The sequence below is a fragment of the Bufo bufo genome, chromosome 2, assembly GCF_905171765.1.
Source record: "Bufo bufo chromosome 2, aBufBuf1.1, whole genome shotgun sequence".
In the NCBI taxonomy this organism is placed as follows: Eukaryota; Metazoa; Chordata; class Amphibia; order Anura; family Bufonidae; genus Bufo; species Bufo bufo.
In genome coordinates, this window is record NC_053390.1 from 557,473,029 (window position 1) to 557,492,958 (window position 19,930).

General features: G+C 43.7%; 1 protein-coding gene across 6 annotated transcripts in view; it reads right to left on the reverse strand.

Moving 5' to 3' along the window:
* The window catches only part of FAM13A (family with sequence similarity 13 member A), a 272,278-nt gene that overhangs the window by 71,042 nt on the left and 181,306 nt on the right, over positions 1 to 19,930 (reverse strand). For 5 of the 6 annotated variants that reach the window (XM_040418153.1, XM_040418152.1, XM_040418149.1 and 2 more), the window contains 3 exons: positions 16,732 to 16,773; positions 4,195 to 4,236; positions 889 to 1,071 (listed from right to left, as the gene is read on the reverse strand). In XM_040418153.1, the coding sequence (XP_040274087.1) occupies positions 889 to 1,071; positions 4,195 to 4,236; positions 16,732 to 16,773 (267 nt within the window). The remainder of the gene's footprint in view (positions 1 to 888; positions 1,072 to 4,194; positions 4,237 to 16,731; positions 16,774 to 19,930) is intronic. The other variant, XM_040418150.1, reaches the window with a different exon arrangement.

Genomic DNA, 19,930 nt, shown 5'->3' on the forward strand with positions numbered 1-19,930 from the left:
CCTATTGCTAGTATATGCCCCATTATCTGATAGGTACTAGTCCCACTGAATGGAAGCGATGGCCGTGTAAGTACGGTGCGCTTCCATTCACTTCTGTGGGGAGAGTGCTTGGTGGTGGCCCCCACCTTCCCTGCTCCGTTCTCGGTGGAGGTATGCCCCCACTGTCGGAGATGGGAATACCCCTTTAAAGGCAGTGCTTGGTAGCTATCCTAAAAGGTAAAGTTCCATCTTTTATACAGGCCTTGAGACATGACTTGGATAATAATAGGGGTTATCCGATATCTAAAATATCCCCCCCCAATGCTCGGGCCCCTTGTATGGATTGTACTTACCTGCTTTTTGCAACCCGCGTCACTCTGGATCCCTGCACGGCTGCCGCTGCATATCCCCGTCGTTCAGATCCAAACATCCGACAATAGGGGAGTAGCCAACAGCAGGCCGCGAAGGTGACCAGCCACAAAGAGGCTCGATCCTCAGCTGTGTCTGCTAATATATGAATACTGTGAAGACTGACATTTTTTGTGATGTTTGACTGCTACTGTAGTTTGAAAAACTGTCATGAGTATCTGATAATAGGCCCCCATTTTGGAATGAATGTTTGGTTGTAAAATTGTATAAGCAACATTTAGAAATACTGCTATCCATAATTTTTTATTGTGCCTGAACAACTTTTTCTAGTATAGTTCAAACTGCTGATCTTCTTCAACATTTATATTAGGCAACAATCTTAGTGAAATCATTGTTTCATGTAAACACAGCATAGCTGATGAAAAGCATAACTATTATATGGAAATTGCCCAGAGGGGATGTTCAAAGTAACACCTGCCCATTCCAGAGGAAATGTGCTGTAAATAAAATGCTTGGAGTAATAGACATATGGTTTCTTACATGTCTCTGGGCTTTTTCCGGCTCTCATCCTGCTCTTTCAGATGTCTCCTCCTCTGTCTTGCAGACAAGCTTGGGGAAGGGGATGATGTTCCAGACTCTGATTCCTCTGAACTTTGACTACCAGGGCCAAGTACGTCAAAGAGATGTTGCTCTACAGCAGTCCTGATTGTTCTTTCCAAAAGTCTGTGAAAAAACACAAAGATTTTGTATAAGGGGCAAACATGAAGGGGTCTGTAGCACAAAAATATATTGTCCCATGGCTGTATCCAAGTCCTCTCACGGAGGGAACAGCGCACTATCTAAAGTGCTCAGCAGAAATCTCACTTATGTGGATGCTGAGAGGCTGCCAAATGCAGAGATTAATGGGACTGCCAAAATAGTAAACCTCACCCCAAAGAGCTAATTCATGTAGAGAAGCTGATATTCTGCAAATTGTGGGTAAACTTGTTAAAGGGACTGTATCACCTATATATTTTTACGAATTAAAGGGGTTCTTTGGAATTTTCATCAATATGAGATTGGTGGTGGTCTGACTACCAGCACTGTTTGAGGAAGCCGCAATACTCACTGGTGCTTTGGTAAGCAGAGTGGCCTCGTCGCAGCTTAATAAGCACAGCACCGCCTAATAGCAACTGTGCTTGGTTTTGAGGCTCAGCAAAAAACGGCCATAAAAGGCCATGGTAAATGACCCAGATCGACTTGGGGGGGGGGGGGAAATAAAAAATAAAATTTTGTAAAGATTTTTACTATACAAAATTGATTTAAACAATAGATCATCTTCTGATGACATATTCCCTTTTAGAGATTGTTTTGCAGAGTAAAAAGATCATAGAAGCTTACTTGTTATGGCTACTAATGGACCACTAAACAAAAAAGAACACTCAACAAAATGTAAATAGAAAAATTTTCCCTCTGGTTTTGTCCAATGGCACAACTGCAGACCATTAAAAGCAATGTATTTGGCTGAAGTCATGCCTTCTCCTCCATCCCACTGCCCCCTTTGAGACTAGTGCACGCAAGACAGGACATTAAGGAGGAAGGGGCTGGATTTAAGCTCCATACTTTTTGTCTACACAATGTGCATGGCCATTTTCTTGGAAAGAATCTCCTAGTTGCTGAGTGTACAAAATATATTTGGTAACTGTGCCAACCAAAGTACCAGTTGTACACACAAGGAACCAGCCATAATATCAATAATACCAAGTCATGTTTGCACAGCCAATTGAGGCCTCTATCACAAATCTACAGGGAAAGTCACGTAACTTTACTAGACAGCTGAATAGCAAATCTGACTAGTTATGCTTTTATACTCACGACAATCACTGCATACCTGGGCAGATTTGCCTTTCAGTGACTTTGGAAAGCATGTGGAGGTATGCTGGAGTCCAACCTACATATATAGTTGTCTTAATACTATATTTATGGATCTAGTGTGTACAGAATGTATGTACCAAGTGTGGCCTCCATTACATCAATGTATCCGGACAGGGCTGTGTGTATTTTATAGAACCAATATGCCCCCATCACCGGCCCGCAGATATTGCTACCCAGCTTGCCCAGACTGCAGAACGTCAGATCAGGCTTTTTCTGAATTGGGAAATCTACAGTATTGTAGAATAACTAGCTGGATTTGCTAGGCAGGAGCATGGAGAGATAAGTAATAATCCCAGTGAAGAACCCTCCATACTAATACATCCCTCTCCCCATTCCCAAACAACTGGACAGATGTGCCTTTCGTGGTCCTGGAAAAGTTGGGTTAAGAACCTCATTGAGTTATAATAGACACTGTGAAAAATTAAAATGTACCAAAACACATCTTCCCCCCCTTCCCCACACATAAAAGTGTCACAGTTAGTCAGATTTGCCTTCCAGGGTCCTGGGAAAGCTGAGTAACATATGTATCTGTAACAGGGACTGCCAACTCGTAAATCTACTTAAATAATTCCCCCAAATAGGCAGATTTGTCTTCCAGGGGTTGGAAAGCTGAGTAACAATATGTGAATCTGTAATTGGGACTGCTAAACACTAAGGAGCACACTTATTAAAAAAGGTGGACTGCAGTTATGTAGAGGCTGGCATCAGCCTCTACATAACTTTGGCGGATCCACTGCCACTTCTAAAAGTAAGACAGAAGCTGAAAGGCTGATGCCAGCCTCTACATAACTGCAGTCCACCGCCAGCGCAAGGCTTTATTAAGACCAGCGTCTAAAATGCCTTTTTTAATAAGTGTGCTCCTTAGTGTTTAGCAGTTCCAATTACTAAATTACTGTAGCTTTCTTACATTTAGACCATTTTCTACGCTAAAACAGGAGAAGAAAATGGTTAATGAGAGGAGCCAGCCGGCCCGTCCTCTTTCCCGCCAGATCTACTTTATTAGACCTGGTGTAAAAGCGAGGAAAAGTCACAGATTGAGGTACAATGGACCTTTGCGCTCCAATCTGTGCCAGAAATATGCTTAATATAGGCGTATTTCTGTTTCATAAATGACCCTAAATAATCCCTCTCCTCACTCACAAACTGTGCCATAGCAAGGCAGATTTACCTTTCAAGGTCCTTGGAAAGTTGAGTTAAAAACCCATGAGGAGCTGTAATAGATACTGTGAAAAACCAAATCTCTCCTCTCCTCTGCGCAAGACCTGTAATCCAGCTTTTCCACACATGAATGTCAAATTTGCCCACGACAGACAGTGAGAAATCCCTCCTGCCTAAATAGGAAAAACTTGACATTAAGGCGCCTGGGAAAGCTGGGTACCACTTTCTGTAGTGTCCGTGTGTAATGTACCTGCACACACAGGGGGAAGTTCTGTAAGAAGCTGATGAACTTTGGATTAACTCGCACCCCTTTCTCAAATGTCCAGTTTTGACTGTCCACAGAGCCAGTTTCAGCCCAAGAGGGTGCCAGGTGGCAGGAGGAATCTGACTGCAGGAGTCCACTAAACTGCTTTCTGTAGCAGCTTGCAGATGTCCATGCAGAAAGAGCTATAGACAAACTTTACTTTGCATGTTACTACTCCTTTTTTGATTTTCACAGTTTAGTGGTCCTTTAAGCAATTTAAGCACACTACTTGAAATAAGTGGATGGGCAGCCATTGATGAGATTATGAAAATGGAGATTTCTCTAACGTCACTGGTTTCACAGAAAGGGAAATGAACACCACGTAATTAAAAAGGGCGTTGATGACAGCATAAAAATATAGCAACCAAAACAATAACATCAAATAATATAGTAAAATACTGGAGAGAGACTGAAGAAATGTATTGTGGTGTATAGTTATGCTCACACAAACAAAGAGCTTAAGGACTTACTCTCTACCAGCAGGGACGGTGCTGACCTGGGCCACGTGACTACTGCAGAAAGAAGACAAGGAGAAGAAAGTTGCATTAAGTGACACAGATCTGTCAAGCTGGACACTCAAAACGGTGGTGAAGAGGAAGACGCCTAGTTTGCATCCCCTATTCGAGGCGGTATGCATCATCTCCAAAAGTGGATTAAAATGTGATCCTCTGTCAAGATCTAATCCCCAACACACACGCACCATGCAAACTGCTTTTATACTGAAGTCATTCCCATGTTAGCATAATGAGATTGACTCCAGGGCACTGAATGAGCTTGTCATTTCAAAAGAATGTGGCAATGTGCATGGCAGAATGAAATTTCCCTGGATACTAATGGCTTTTGTCTATATCTCATCAACACAAGTATAGAACAGCTAGAAACTGATAGATGCCAAGCAGATATATCAACGTACAGTATTTCGTTTCGAGAACAAACCCCATAAAACAATGAATATATATATATATATATATATATATATATATATATATATATAAACACCTTGTTACATAAGGTAATAAATATACAGAAAGACAACAACACACATAGGTTAGTTGCGTTCCTAAACAAGTAGAGTCTCGAGGGAGAGCTGTGTCTAATCTCTGAAGACAGCTCTGTCCTACAAGAAAATCCCATGAAACTTCACCCCATCATTAAGTTAATCTTAAATGATCAGATACCAAACAGGCGTAAGTATAAATATGTATCTAAGAAGCATGCAAGACTTGCCAAACGTTGAACCTCCCACATATTACACCCGCTATATGGCACAATGCCACTACTTTAACAGTGTGTCAAGTTAATCATTTACACTACATGTAATAAGGCAATGAGGGTAATACAGCTGCAAAAGTACTACTCCTATAGGACATGCTTCTAGGATGCTACGGCATATCAACCCTACAGGCTGAAGGATCCTTGTGTAATATATGTTAACAAAACATTTGGCAATGATACAGAAATGTCCATTAAAACAGAAACCTCCCTTCACTTGTCTATTAACCCCCGCTGCCATGTTCTGCTTTTACATTTTCATTTTTTTTACTCCCAACCTTCCAAAAGCCATAACTTTCTTGATTTTTCCATTCAAATAGATGTATGGGTGCTTGTTTTCTTGTGGGACAAGTACTTTTTTATGGCATCATACGTTATACGTTTTTACAGCGTTCACTGTGCGGGCAAAATGACACGTTACCTTTATTCTGAGAGTCGGTATGATTAGAGTATTTCTGTCTATAGAGCTGTTACATTGAACATGATATCGGAGCTGCAGGCAGGAGGAGCTGAGCAGATAAACAGTTTTTTTGGAAAAGATTCAGAAAAAAAGGACCTATCACCCAGACTCACAAACAGGCAAATTATGAGGGGGTGAGTGCTTATAGAAATGCTCATTCCCGATAACTGGACTGTGAAAATGGTGCTGGCCATCACCCGACGAACAAGCAAATGTCATTCTGACAGCACAAAAACGGTTTGTGCAGCAGAACAGTGATTTTCTATGGGGACAAGCGACCACTATAATGATCACTGGTCCCCATACAAGGAAGGTGATTGCGTCACATCTCCGCTCCCAATAATTGCCCGATACATTGGTCTGTATAAAAGGACCTTAAAGGGGTATTCCCATCTCAGGCAACGGGGGAACCCATTGTCTGATAGGTGTGGGTCCCAGAGGTCCCACAGAGAACGAAGACCTAAGTGTGCCCTCCATTAATTTCTATGGGGCCGCCGAAAATAACCGATCGCTGGCTCAGCTATTTCAGTCAGCCCCATAGAAATGGTGTGCTCCCATTCACTTCTATGGGTAGAGTGCTTGATGGTGGCCGGACCTGGGGAAACACAGGGTCTTCCAGCCACCACCTTCCTGGCTCCGTTCACAATATAGGTGCGGGTCCTAGAGGTGGCACCTATAAGACAATTGGGACATATCCTAGCGATATGCCCCCATTGTCTCAGATGGGAATACCCCTTTAACCTGTATCTAATTCATTTAACTTGCTGTTCCTTCTGGGCTTTGAAGACAAGGACCAAGCAGCAGTTGATACCATTTTGGGCTATGTATGACTATTTGATCACTCTTTTTAAATTTAGTTTGTAGCCAAAAAGAGGTGATTCAGGCAGTTTGATTTCTTTGTCCATTATGGTGTTCACCGTTCAAGATAAATACACTGCTCAAAAAAATAAAGGGAACACTTAAACAACACAATGTAACTCCAAGTCAATCACACTTCTGTGAAATCAAACTGTCCACTTAGGAAGCAACACTGAGTGACAATCAATTTCACATGCTGTTGTGCAAATGGGATAGACAACAGGTGGAAATTATAGGCAATTAGCAAGACACCCCCAATAAATGAGTGGTTCTACAGGTGGTAACAACAGACCACTTCTCAGTTCCTATGCTTCCTGGCTGATGTTTTGGTCACTTTTGAATGCTGGCGGTGCTTTCACTCTAGTGGTAGCATGAGACGGATTCTACAACCCACACAAGTGGCTCAAGTAGTGCAGCTTATCCAGGATGGCACATCAATGCGAGCTGTGGCAAGAAGGTTTGCTGTGTCTGTCAGCGTAGTGTCCAGAGCATGGAGGCGCTACCAGGAGACAGGCCAGTACATCAGGAGACGTGGAGGAGGCCGTAGGAGGGCAACAACCCAGCAGCAGGACCGCTACCTCCACCTTTGTGCAAGGAGGAACAGGAGGAGCACTGCAAAATGACCTCCAGCAGGCCACAAATGTGCATGTGTCTGCTCAAACGGTCAGAAACAGACTCCATGAGGGTGATATGAGGGCCCGACGTCCACAGGTGGGGGTTGTGCTTACAGCACAACACCGTGCAGGACGTTTGGCATTTGCCAGAGAACACCAAGATTGGCAAATTCGCCACTGGTGCCCTGTGCTCTTCACAGATGAAAGCAGGTTCACACTGAGCACATGTGACAGACGTGACAGAGTCTGGAGACGCCGTGGAGAACGTTGTGCTGCCTGCAACATCCTCCAGCATGACCGGTTTGGCATTGGGTCAGTAATGGTATGGGGTGGCATTTCTTTGGAGGGCCGCACAGCCCTCCATGTGCTCGCCAGAGGTAGCCTGACTGCCATTAGGTACCGAGATGAGATCCTCAGACCCCTTTTGAGACCATATGCTGGTGCGGTTGACCCTGGGTTCCTCCTAATGCAAGACAATGCTAGACCTCATGTGGCTGGAGTGTGTCAGCAGTTCCTGCAAGATGAAGGCATTGATGCTATGGACTGGCCCGCCTGTTCCCCAGACCTGAATCCAATTGAGCACATCTGGGACATCATGTCTCGCTCTATCCACCAACGTCACGTTGCACCACAGACTGTCCAGGAGTTGGCAGATGCTTTAGTCCAGTTGGCAGATGCTTTAGTCCAGGTCTGGGAGGAGATCCCTCAGGAGACCGTCCGCCACCTCATCAGGAGCATGCACAGGCTTTGTAGGGAGGTCATACAGGCACGTGGAGGCCACACACACTACTGAGCCTCATTTTGACTTGTTTTAAGGACATTACATCAAAGTTGGATCAGCCTGTAGTGTGTTTTTCCACTTTAATTTTGAGTGTGACTCCAAATCCAGACCTCCATGGGTTGAAAAATTTGATTTCCATTTTTTAATTTTTGTGTGATTTTGTTGTCAGCACATTCAACTATGTAAAGAACAAAGTATTTCAGAAGAATATTTAATTAACTCAGATCTAGGATGTGTTATTTTTGTGTTCCCTTTATTTTTTTGAGCAGTGTACAATTAAATGTTAGTTCCACATTATGGGATGCCACAGAACCAATGATGTTATTTTTTTTTTTCAGTCCCCAAGAGGGACCGAACATGCAGTCCTTAGATCACTTTTACCACAGACAACTATAGTTTTCTACTGCAGTCTATGGAAAAATTGCTATGTTTCTATTAAAGTGGTTAGCAAAAATTCTTCTGGACAGGTCATCAATATCAGATCAGCTGTTGGAAGAGGCCGGCGCTCCGTGAGTGTCACAGATTCATCCTGGGGTATGTGAAGTCACCATATATTGATCATATAGCCTAGTTGAAGCTCAGCCTCATTGACGTGAATGTGGCTGAGCTACAATACCAAACACAGTATGTGTATAGCGCCGTGCTTGGAAAGCTTCAGGGACCGGCGGCACTCCCCAGAGCTCCAGTGAGCGAGGACACTCCCTGAAAAAGCTGACTGGGGGGATGCCGAGACTTGGCCGCTGTTTCCTGGGGATAGGTAATCATTATATTTACCTGGATAACCCTTTTTAGCCATGCATGGCTTAAAGGAGTTAATCCCACAAAAAGTATTACTGTGCAACAAATAGGGCATTTAAAATGAAATATTACTGCAACATATAATCAATAAAAAATGTGATTGGCTAGTTCTCTGAAGGTGCATGTTGCTAAAAAGGTTCCTTGGAAATATTCAAAAACAAAAACAAAAAAAAAAATCTAAAAATCCAGCCTATCCAGTGTTGGACTGGGGTGTAAAGGGCCAGTAAAGTACATTCTGGGAGCCCACTGTACAACATGCAAATATTAACTGACCCTAATTTGCAAATGCCTAAAACTGTAGCGCACACATTTTTTTCAGAGGTAGCCTGCTGTAGCCTGTGCCTCAGACTGTTCTGTCCTGTAGACCCTGTCTGGATCCTGTTAACTAGCTCTTGCCTTGAACACATGCTCAAACAGCGGCAGGCAGGAGCAAGGCATGCTAAAAGATGATCAGTGACGTTGAGAAGGTGGACCACCGGGGAAAGAGAATTGTGGCTGACCTGCCTTGGTCCCTAGATGTCAACTCAGCCACCTGGTGGATCTATTCAGTTTTTATATGGATGTATAGGCTGGGCAAGATTCTTTATGCTGCATATCTGTATGTAGTACAATGTACTTGTTCAGGGGAGGGGGGCCCACCCTTACTCAGGGCCCCACTGGGAGATTTACCTGTTTTCTTGTGGCAGAACCTGATTCTAAAGTTGGCCACACACTACATAAATATGACTGAACCCGCCAGCCAATTTCCTGGGGGAGTGAGAAGAGTAAGGGGAAAAGGGATCAGGAATGATGGATTTAAACATGCCCGATCCTTCACAGGACAGATTCTGGTATCAGCATATTCATCTTGCTAAAAAAATAATGTCACGGCTGAGGATGGGGAAAACCCTCAGCCGTGCGGTATCAGCAGATGGATGGTCAGTGCAAGGCCAGGACAGGAATCAGGGAGCAGGTCACCTCCTATCAATCCCTAATTCTGACCCTGTCTCCTAGCCGTATGAGCCGACCCTGATGGTGGGAGGGCTCATACTCCGGAACCTTGGAGTCCCTTCTAGCCCTCAGGGTGGCCCTAGACTAGGAGCAGGGTAAGACAACCTGTTCCTGCTAGATGCGGAGGAACAGGAGTCTCACTGGCCAAGCTACAAAGACAGGGGAACATAAACAGACATATGGCAATGACAGGTAAGTGAGACTAGTACCACACTTACCTGCCACAGACACACAACCTGGAACCCAAGTACAAGTGCTGCTGTCCACAACAACACAAAGGACACAGCACACAACAGACATCACACGGGAACCCAGGAAACCATATGCTGCAATAACAAAAGACCAAACAAACATCTACTAAACACCATACATGAACTTATGACCACAAGGGTGGCCCCCACTGGCAGATGGTATAACAGGAGGATGTCTCCAGCAACCATGGCTGAAGAACCCCTCAGCTAACTGAAAACAGCAGAGGCTTTATAACCCAAAGTAGCCACACCCACACTTAGACACACTAGGTGATCACACACACAGAAGGGAATTAACCCTTCCAACACAAGGCAAGGGAAGACGGCCACTTAAAGGGGAAGTACACACATAAACACACACTTCACCTGTTGCCGCGGGCAACGGCATGCGTGGCAACCATGTCCTGGGGATCAGCCATAGGGCTGAGACACTGCCACCACATGCACACAACACCACACGTCGCCATGGGCAACCAAGTGAAGGAAAGTGTCACAAAACACACAATAGGCCGTGACAAATAAACTGTGAAAACAAGGTATGGTAGATTTGGGTTAAATTGCTGATGTTTGTGCGGCTATTTATATTGATGACCTATCCTCAGGATAGGTCATCAATATATAATTGGTGGGGGTCCAACACCTGGCACCCCCATCGATCAGCTGTTTGAAGAGGAGGCGGAGCTCCGTGAGAGCGCTGCTTCGTGTTCATTACACTGCACTTCGTCTTGAAAGTCCAGTGCAATGACGAGTGCTCACTCCGTTCACTTGAAAGGAGCGAGTACTTGTAATTACACTATAAGAACGTTACACAGGAGATGATGTGTAGTGTAATGAAGAGTTAACAGCGCTCGCATAGAGAACTCCTCGTCAAACAGCTGTTCGGCAGGGGTTCTGGGTGTTGGACCCCTGCCAATCTGATATTGATGACCTATCCTGAGTATAACTTATCAATATAAATCGCTGCACAACCCCTTTAATGTATGTGGATGGCCAGCTTTTCTCTCTCATTGCGGACATGCCGAGGCCAAAGTCCAACAGGAAATTCATTGTTAAACTAAGCACAATGCCTTGTAGGTCTAGCTCCGTTGAATCTAATGGTACCTTTTACTTAGCAATTGTTAGCAGTTTCTTTCTAGAGAAAAAGTACTATTAATACATATGCAAATAAGCAGTTAAAGAGGACCTGTCGCCACAAAATGCTGTGCAATTTGACAGCATCGTGTTATAGGGCAAGAGGAGCTAAGCGGATTGAGATATAGGTTTGTGCGAAATTGTTTCGGTAAAACCTGTATTTTATACGTTTATACCTTTGCTTTTTCCACCTCCTGTGAACAGCTATCGGTACAGTGGGGAGTTGTTATCAGCGATTGATGGCATTGTGTGCATAAGTGTACATAGACAGTCACTGATAACATCTCCTCCCTGAACCAATACTTGTTCACAGGAGGTGGAAAATGCAAAGATATAATTGTATAAATTACACATTTTACTGAATCTTTTACCACCAAAATATATATCAATCTGCTCAGCTCCTCCGGTTCTATAACATAGTGCACCCTTCATCCTCTGCTTTCCTCCAACAGCTCCTCCTCTCCTCCTTGACCGACAGAGCCAGGCTCCTGCATAGTCTTCTAGCCTGGCCTGTCAATCAAGAAGGAGCTGCAGAAAAAGTGGCCCAGTGACGTCACGACTAGTATCACTGGCCTGGGCAGTGCTAAGCTCCATTCAAACAGCTGATCGGTGGGGGTCCCGGGTGTCGGACCCCCACCGATCAGAAGCGGATGATCTATCCAGAGGATAGATCATCAGTTTAAACAAAGTGCAGAACCCGTTTAAAAGTAAAAGTTATGAATTTCAGTAAGCTGCTGTTACAATAACCTTCAACAAGTTAAACATTGTCTAAGCCGTTATTCATTTAGGTCATTACACCTAATGAGGGTCGTTGATACAATCCCAGAACTCCAGTCATGATTAATAATTCACTATTCACACCGCACTATATGTGATCTAACAGAAAACTATAGAACTCACTAGCTCCAATGAATTCTGGAACTTATCTGACTTTTCTGAAGAATTTCCAAACTTAAGGTAATGGCTACGAGCGGTGTATATACTGTGGATTTTCCGCTGCGGTGTTTCATCCATATGCTGTATAAAAAAAATTCTGTGGATAAGGGATAAATGTCTGATCGGCGGGAGTCAGACAACTGGGGTCCCCGTTTGAATGGAGCCACTGCCAAACAGCTGGTGCAGTGTGTCAGAACCCTGCTGATCAGCTGGGGATGGTCTATCCTGAGGATAGGCCATCATTTAATAAAAGGGGGACAACCCCTTTAAACAAAGAATACAATCATTTTTACTTGACTAATGAAAATAATGCAATTCCCAGTTTGATTACTTAAGAAAGGACCTGTAACCTCTCCTGACATGTCTGTTTTAGTAATTAGAGTACTTGCATTCCACACGTAATAACAATTCTGCAGTAGGGATGAGTGAACAGATTCTCGCCTGGCCCTGCCAATCTCACGCCTGGGCCACTGCTTCAAGTAGCGATTCAAGTGCTGAGGCTTTGCTTCCGCCTTCTGGAAGTGTAGTAGCGCTTGTGCAGTTACTGCTTCAGTGGTGGAAGTAAAGTCTCTAAGCCATGGGAGCAGCGGCAAGTTTGCCTGGGCCAGGCGAGATGTCCAGACCTGTCAGTCAAGCGGCAAGGGGGCAATTCTTGCAGGGAGAGTCCTTCATAGGTGAAGAACTCTTGCCGATTAGACAAACTGATTTGTTCGAATCAAATCACTGATCCCTATTCTGAAGCATCTACTCATATGACCAGTGTCAGACTGGAGTACCTAGGGCCCACCAGTAAATGGGCCCACCATACGGATACATTCAAATATAATAAATAATCTAACAAGTTTTTTATATGAACATAGGCTGGTTGAGGTGCTGTACATTGAATATATGTATGTAGTGCAGTAAATCTAATGTGTTATGTGCCACTTGTGCAGGGGGTGGGAGACTAGGGGTCCACCTTGCTCAGGGGCCCACCGGGGGATTACCCTGTACCCCTGTGGGCCAGTCCGAGCCTGCATATGACAATGTAGTCACATTTTTTTATTAGTCTTGATAGAAGCCAAGAATGAATTACTAGTGGTTGGCAGAGAAGATCCAGTTGGTGTTACCAGTGTGGGGTGTGCCTGCACAATCTGACACTCCCCAATCAGTGCTGCCAGTGCCAGACACCTATCTGGACCTTCACTGCAAACATCTAGCAATTCATTCATAACTTCTAGCAGGAATAATAAAGCAATGGCACAACACAGAGTCCTAAGAATAATGTTCCATGGGGAATGCAAGTAGTTACTAATACAGACATGTCAGAAGAAGTGACAGGTCCTCTTTAAAGCATCATAGTTTAACTACCATATTAAAGGATCCTATCGTCTTATGAATGTGTTTACCTGGTACCATAGCATATTCATGGTTTCAAACTACGGACCTTTAATCTTTTACTACTGATCTTTAAAATAAGGCTTTATAAAAACCAAATAAACGTGGCATGGCCAAACAACAATGATAAATGAGAGCCAGATCTTCGGAGGCAGCCATTAAGCCTGAAATAGCTGTGATAAGGATGGGAACAAGCCGTGCTTTAAAAACCTGACCGGCAGCAATGGACATTGCAGAGGAGGAATCCCAATGAGGCGCTGTGGCACCTCCTGCCTCATAAAACTACCATATTGCAGGTCGGGAGCCTTGTTACAGATTCTCTCACAGTTCTGATCAGCTTCGCTCAAAGCAATTAGTCACTGTTTTACCCGACTAAACTCCAATCACTGCTCTCAGCAGTCAGCTCTTGTGTGCATGTTTCCGTTTCTTGGTTTCCCAAATGTAGAAAAATGCAAGCAGAATATGGAATCGGATTTTCGCTCCTCAGGCGACATTCACACGACATCCAGTTAAACTGGGGGTTTTTCACAGCTGTTTTTTCACTGATGCCTTACTGAAAAAGGGTAATTAATAAAAGCCCCTTGACGTGTATAGGTGCTGTCAGGCCGTGAAAACTGACAAAACAGGACATACACCATAGACTGTCATTGTTCTGAAACCGGCTGTGTGACAGACATTTAAAAAAAAACAAAAAAACATCCGCTGCACACACTGTTTTTGCTGTCACGTGACCAGGATCGCCAAGTTGCGGTGATCCCTTAGAAATGAATGGGATCACCGCGGCAATAGCAAGAAATCCAGTCGTGTTGGATTTCTTGTGACTGCCGCAGAGATCCCATTCATTTCTAAGGGATCACCGCAACTCAGCAAGCTGTGACCAGTGTCGCCCTAGATTAATTCTGCAGCAGTGACATGCCTGGCCTTAGCAGTCTTATACCGCATCAGTGGTATACGGCACAAGGGCATGTAACTGCTGCAGCCAAAACATGAAGGGGGAGAATAGGAGCGGTGGCGCTAGAACACAGGGGGTTCGGGATGTTAAGGTTCCCTGCCTTCACAAAAATATATGACTAGGACAACCCCTTTAAGTGCAGCAGATGAAGGGCTCATGTTACGTGCTGGAAATCACAGTAACTGCAGTCTATATATAGAGCAAGAATCACTAATGCTAATGATTTTATGACTGTACTGGCTGTCAATAGAACACAATGTGACAATGTCACTTACAGGACAGGCAGACACACCTATCACTGCTAACATGATAAGGGCTTGTTCACATGAACGTGCTGTGTTTTGTGGTCTGCAAATTGCGGATCCGCAAAACACGGATGCCGCCCGTGTGCCTTCTGCAATTTGCGGAACGGAATGGACGGCCCTCTATAGAAATGCCTATTCTTGTCTGCAAAACAGACAATGGGACATGATCTATAATTTTTGCGGGGCCACGGAACGGAGCAACGGATGCGGACAGCAAACGGAATGCTGTCCGCATCTTTTGCGGCCCCACTGAAGTGAATGGGTCCGCACCCGAGCCGCAAAAAATGCGGAACCAAACCACGGTCGTGTGAATGAGCCCTAAAAGTTAGGTAAGGTTCCCTGAACGTCATCCTCTCGGAATGTCATCTACCATAGAGACTACAGCCTACAAATACCTTGTTTCCTTGTACCTATGACAACTTCATCTGAGAATGCACTTACATAAAGAACTTGTGACAGCACACTTATATACAGTTATAAAGGAAGGCATTTTATGACATCAGACCATTTGTTTGGCACGTATCTTGGGTCTCATACTCAAGCAGCTGCATAGCTGAAGGGTCGCAGCCACATAATGCTAATCAGCTATTCACATACCGTAACTACACTAATTTGTGTTGGCCTGTAAAACCACTAACCATTACAAGGACCACAGAACTGCTAAAAACACAGGTATACTGAAGAGAACCGTCACTACGTCTAAGTTAGCACATAAATGACAACGAGCTAGCAAATGGTACCTATGAAATAACGGTGCAGATATCCTACATCTTAGGCTGCTTTCACATCACCACTATTATTTCTGTCCTTCAGAGAAGAACGAAAATAACGGACGGAGCCTAGCAGAACCCATTGACTATAGTGGGATCTGCTAGGTTTCCATTCAGGAGAACTTTTCTCTCCACTATTTTTGATGAATTCTGTGACGGGGGCCCCCAACAGAGCTTCTGACACAGATGTGAAAGGTGCCTTAGGAGGTTAGCTTGCAGTAATATGTGGCATGTGACTGCTCTCTGCTGAATGACTAGGAAGGCTTTCAAGGATATAGGTGGTACTAAATACACATAAATCCAGTGATCCGGTGTAGTTTCTATCTAGAGTAACTGGGAAACTGGTGTCTGAATGAACTCATGGTATTGTTTCTGGTACATGATGCATGCTGGATGTTTCCTTGTGCTGGACTGAAATACACAGTATGCAGCATTTTTCTGTTTGGTTAAGGACCCTAGACCGGTACACAAAGTGCCCAAAGTGTCAACAGTTGTGTCAGGCTAAGGGATTAAATAACTGGCCGAATATAAATGATATAAGTGAAGAAAGGCGGACTGGGAACATAATGCGGCCCTGGAAAAAACCTAAAAGTGGCCCCATGTTGTAAGCAGATCCAAATTGAGAGAAGGCAGGCCAACACAAGTAGGCAGGGCCTACAATACCGTGGTACAGCACAAAATACTGCCTCAGCAGAACCAAATAACACAGTGCCGCTGGTCAGGTGCATAAGTACCCAATGCTCCTAAATGAATTAATGCTGAGAGCATCAGATTGTTATGAATCTGGCCAGAAGACATGAGGAGGGCTCAGGCAGCTCCCTGGGCATTGGCCCACTGGGAAAATTCCTTGTAGGGTCTATGGCGAGACTGCCACTATATGTGAACCCAGCCTAAGGCTGGGTTCAGACCTGAGCGTCTTTGATATGCGCGTTTAACGCGCGTTTTTGACACGCGTTTTTTGCAATAGTAAACGCGCGTTTGACGCGCGTTTGTGTGATTGACTGCAATGTCCTATGGCCACAAACGCGCTGTAAAACGCCCCAAAGAAGCTCAAGAACTTGTTTGAGCGTAGGGCGTTTTTCAGCGCGTTCAAACGCGCTGTAAAACGCTCAAGTGAGAACCAGGGCCATAGGGAAGCATTGGTTTTCATGTGTTGAGCGTTTTACAGCGCGTTTGAACGCGCTGTAAAACGCTCAAGTGTGAACCCAGCCTTATAGGAACTTAAGACAATAACCTGATTCAGAGTTTGAATACAAGCAATGCAATATCTAAACAGAATTTGTCTGATTCCCTTACATTTGCACTTCCTCCAGGTAGTCCAGTTTCTTCCTACACTTCAAATACATGGCATAACATTGTTTCCAATTAAACTAGCCCTAGTGTGTGTATGTGTGAAAGGGACATTAGATTGATACCGAGTGGTGCGACTGGACTATACAAATACAGAGAAACGGGCATGGAAATATACTACATTGATAAAATACAGGACTATAGAAAGAACAGCAATCCTACCTCATATAGAAAGGAGACATGGGCCGGTCATCTTCCTGAGAACTGTAGGAAATAAAAAGAAAGGGGACATTAGAAAGCTTCACACAGATCCATACAGGACAAAGAGCCAAAATCTGGCATTTAATGGAGTTAAATTCCAAAACTTCTATTCTAGGTTTACTAGTGCCACCCCAGGAGCTTCTGCACGTTACAAGTAACAACTGGCAAACAAGCTTTCAAAAGAAAAAAAAAAAGTAGTATGACACGACGATAGAGTATACATCAAGCCCAGAATGCCACCTACTGGTAGAGCAGCTTGACTGGCACCTGTTTTCACAGAAAGAACATGTGCACACACTTATTCCCACCGAAGCTTGCTTCAAGACCCTATACTACTATGACAAATAGCTATACTGATGTAAAGTAGTAGAACTGTGTATGATTGCTGTGACCTAAATAAACTAAACTTTCTTGCTTAAAGGGGTTTGTTAAGCCTTTGATTTTAAATTTTTACCAAAAGCTTGGAATGGTATAAAATACACAACTAAATAATTCTCACCTTACTGTTTCCCTGTTGCTTCCATGGCACAGTTTTCCAGTTCCCTCATCTGCCTCCATATACAGGCCTCCATGTAAGACACTTAATACAGACAAGTGAGCACTGCATGCACCCCACTGAGGTCACCACATCACTGGTGAATGGCTGCAGCGGTCAAATGGCAAAACTGCATCACTGAAGGTCAGAATACAGAGACTGGCCTGGGAGGATCCTGGACTGAAAATCGGCAGCATGGGAGTGGTGGGAATCAGTAAAGTGAGTAATGCCTCATTCACACTTCAGTGATTTGGTCAGCGATTTCCATCAGTGATTGTGAGCCAAAACCAAGAGTGGAGCCTCCACAGAGATCAGGTAGAATGAATCTGTTCTGCACTTTTGACTGCCCTTTTGCTGGCTGGTGTTTGGTCTTTTTGCCGGAATTCGGGACAGAGCTTTGTGTCAAAACCTCTGCCACAGTAGCGCGTATAGTCTCACAAAGCAATTTTTTAATAGAGTCTTTTCTACAGACACAATATACAAACAAATTATCCTCACATCTAGACAAAATAACTTATGTAAAAGAACAAGCTCATGTAACTTCCAAGAGATGATTCATCCTATTTAACAGGCATTATACTCACCACAGTATGTATGAAAAGTACTAGTAGTAATACAAATACAGCAGAAGAAAACAAAGCCTCTGTAAACGTTAGACTAGTGTCAGCCAAACCCACCGGTTTTCAAAAGGAGCAGCCAACAAAGTGTATGTGGAGATCCCAGCTATCTCCTGACAGATCTAGCACGTTCATTTTCTACCCTGGTCCTTTTGCCCTCCCTTGATATAAGCACCCGCAGAAGTTTCTTACAGTACTAGGTAGTATCTAGTTTTATCCTCCATAGAGTATAATGAGAATGGTTTGGAAATGTTTAGAAAATCTCTCAAAGTTTGGATTACTCTAGAAAAAAAAAAAGGACCACCCTACGTAAATTCTAAAAAAGACTTTCATCACATACAGTCATGTGAAAAAATTAGGACACCCTTTGAAAGCATGTGGTTTTTTGTAACATTTTTAATAAATGGTTATTTCATCTCCGTTTCAACAATACAGAGAGATTAAAGTAATCCAACTAAACAAAGAAAACTGAAGAAAAGTCTTTTCAAGATCTTCTGTAAATGTCATTCTACAAAAATGCCTATTCTAACTGAGGAAAAAGATAGGACACCCTCACATGTATTCCCTCTTAAATTGGCTCAGATCTCACACAGGTATATCACACCAGGTGCACATAATTAGTAGATCGTTACTCTGCATGTTGAATGAGGCTTGCCCTATTTAAACCTCAGACATTTAGTTTGGTGTGCTCCTGACTGTTGAAGTGAGAGTGAGCACCATGGTGAGAGCAAAAGAGCTGTCAGAGGACTTCAGAAAAAAGACTGTAGCAGCCTATGAGTCTGGGAAGGGATTTAAAAAGATCTCAAAAGATTTTGAAATCAGCCATTCCACTGTCCGGAAGATAGTCTACAAGTGGAGGGCTTTCAAAACAACTGCCAACATGCCCAGGACTGGTCGCCCCAGCAAGTTCACCCCAAGAGCAGACCGCAAGATGCTAAAAGAGGTATCCAAAAACCCTAAAGTGTCATCTCGAGAACTACAGCAGGCTCTGGCTACTGTTGATGTAGAAGTACATGCCTCTACAATCAGAAAGAGACTGTACAAGTTTAACTTGCATGGGAGGTGTGCAAGGAGGAAACCTTTGCTTTCCAAGAGAAACATCGAGGCCAGACTGACATTTGCCAGCGATAAAGTTGACAAAGACCAGGACTTCTGGAATAATGTTCTTTGGACAGATGAGTCCAAAATTGAATTATTTGGACACAACAGCAGAGGACATGTTTGGCGTAAACCAAACACAGCATTCCAAGAAAAGAACCTCATACCAACTGTGAAGCATGGAGGTGGAAGTGTCATGGTTTGGGGCTGCTTTGCTGCAGCAGGACCTGGTCAGCTCACCATCATAGAATCCACGATGAATTCTACTGTGTATCAGAAGGTGCTTGAAGAACATGTGAGACCATCAGTTAGAAAATTAAAGCTGAAGCGGAACTGGACCATGCAACATGACAATGACCCAAAACATACTAGTAAATCAACCAAAGATTGGCTGAAAAAGAAGAAATGGAGAGTCCTGGAATGGCCAAGTCAAAGTCCAGATTTGAATCCCATTGAGATGCTGTGGGGTGACTTGAAAAGGGCTGTACGTGCAAGAAACCCCTCAAACATCTCACAGCTGAAAAAGTTCTGCATTGAGGAGTGGGGTAAAATTTCCTCAGACCGATGTCGAAGACTGGTAGATGGCTACAAGAACCGTCTCACTGCAGTTATTTCAGCCAAAGGAGGTAACACTCGCTATTAGGGGCAAGGGTGTCCTATCTTTTTCCTCAGTTAGAATAGGCATTTTTGTAGAATGACATTTACAGAAGATCTTGAAAAGACTTTTCTTCAGTTTTCTTTGTTTAGTCGGATTACTTTAATCTCTCTGTATTGTTGAAACGGAGATGAAATAACCATTTATTAAAAATGTTACAAAAAACCACATGCTTTCAAAGGGTGTCCTAATTTTTTCACAAGACTGTAACACTGACAAATACCTGTATACATACATATGGGCATGTATCCATGA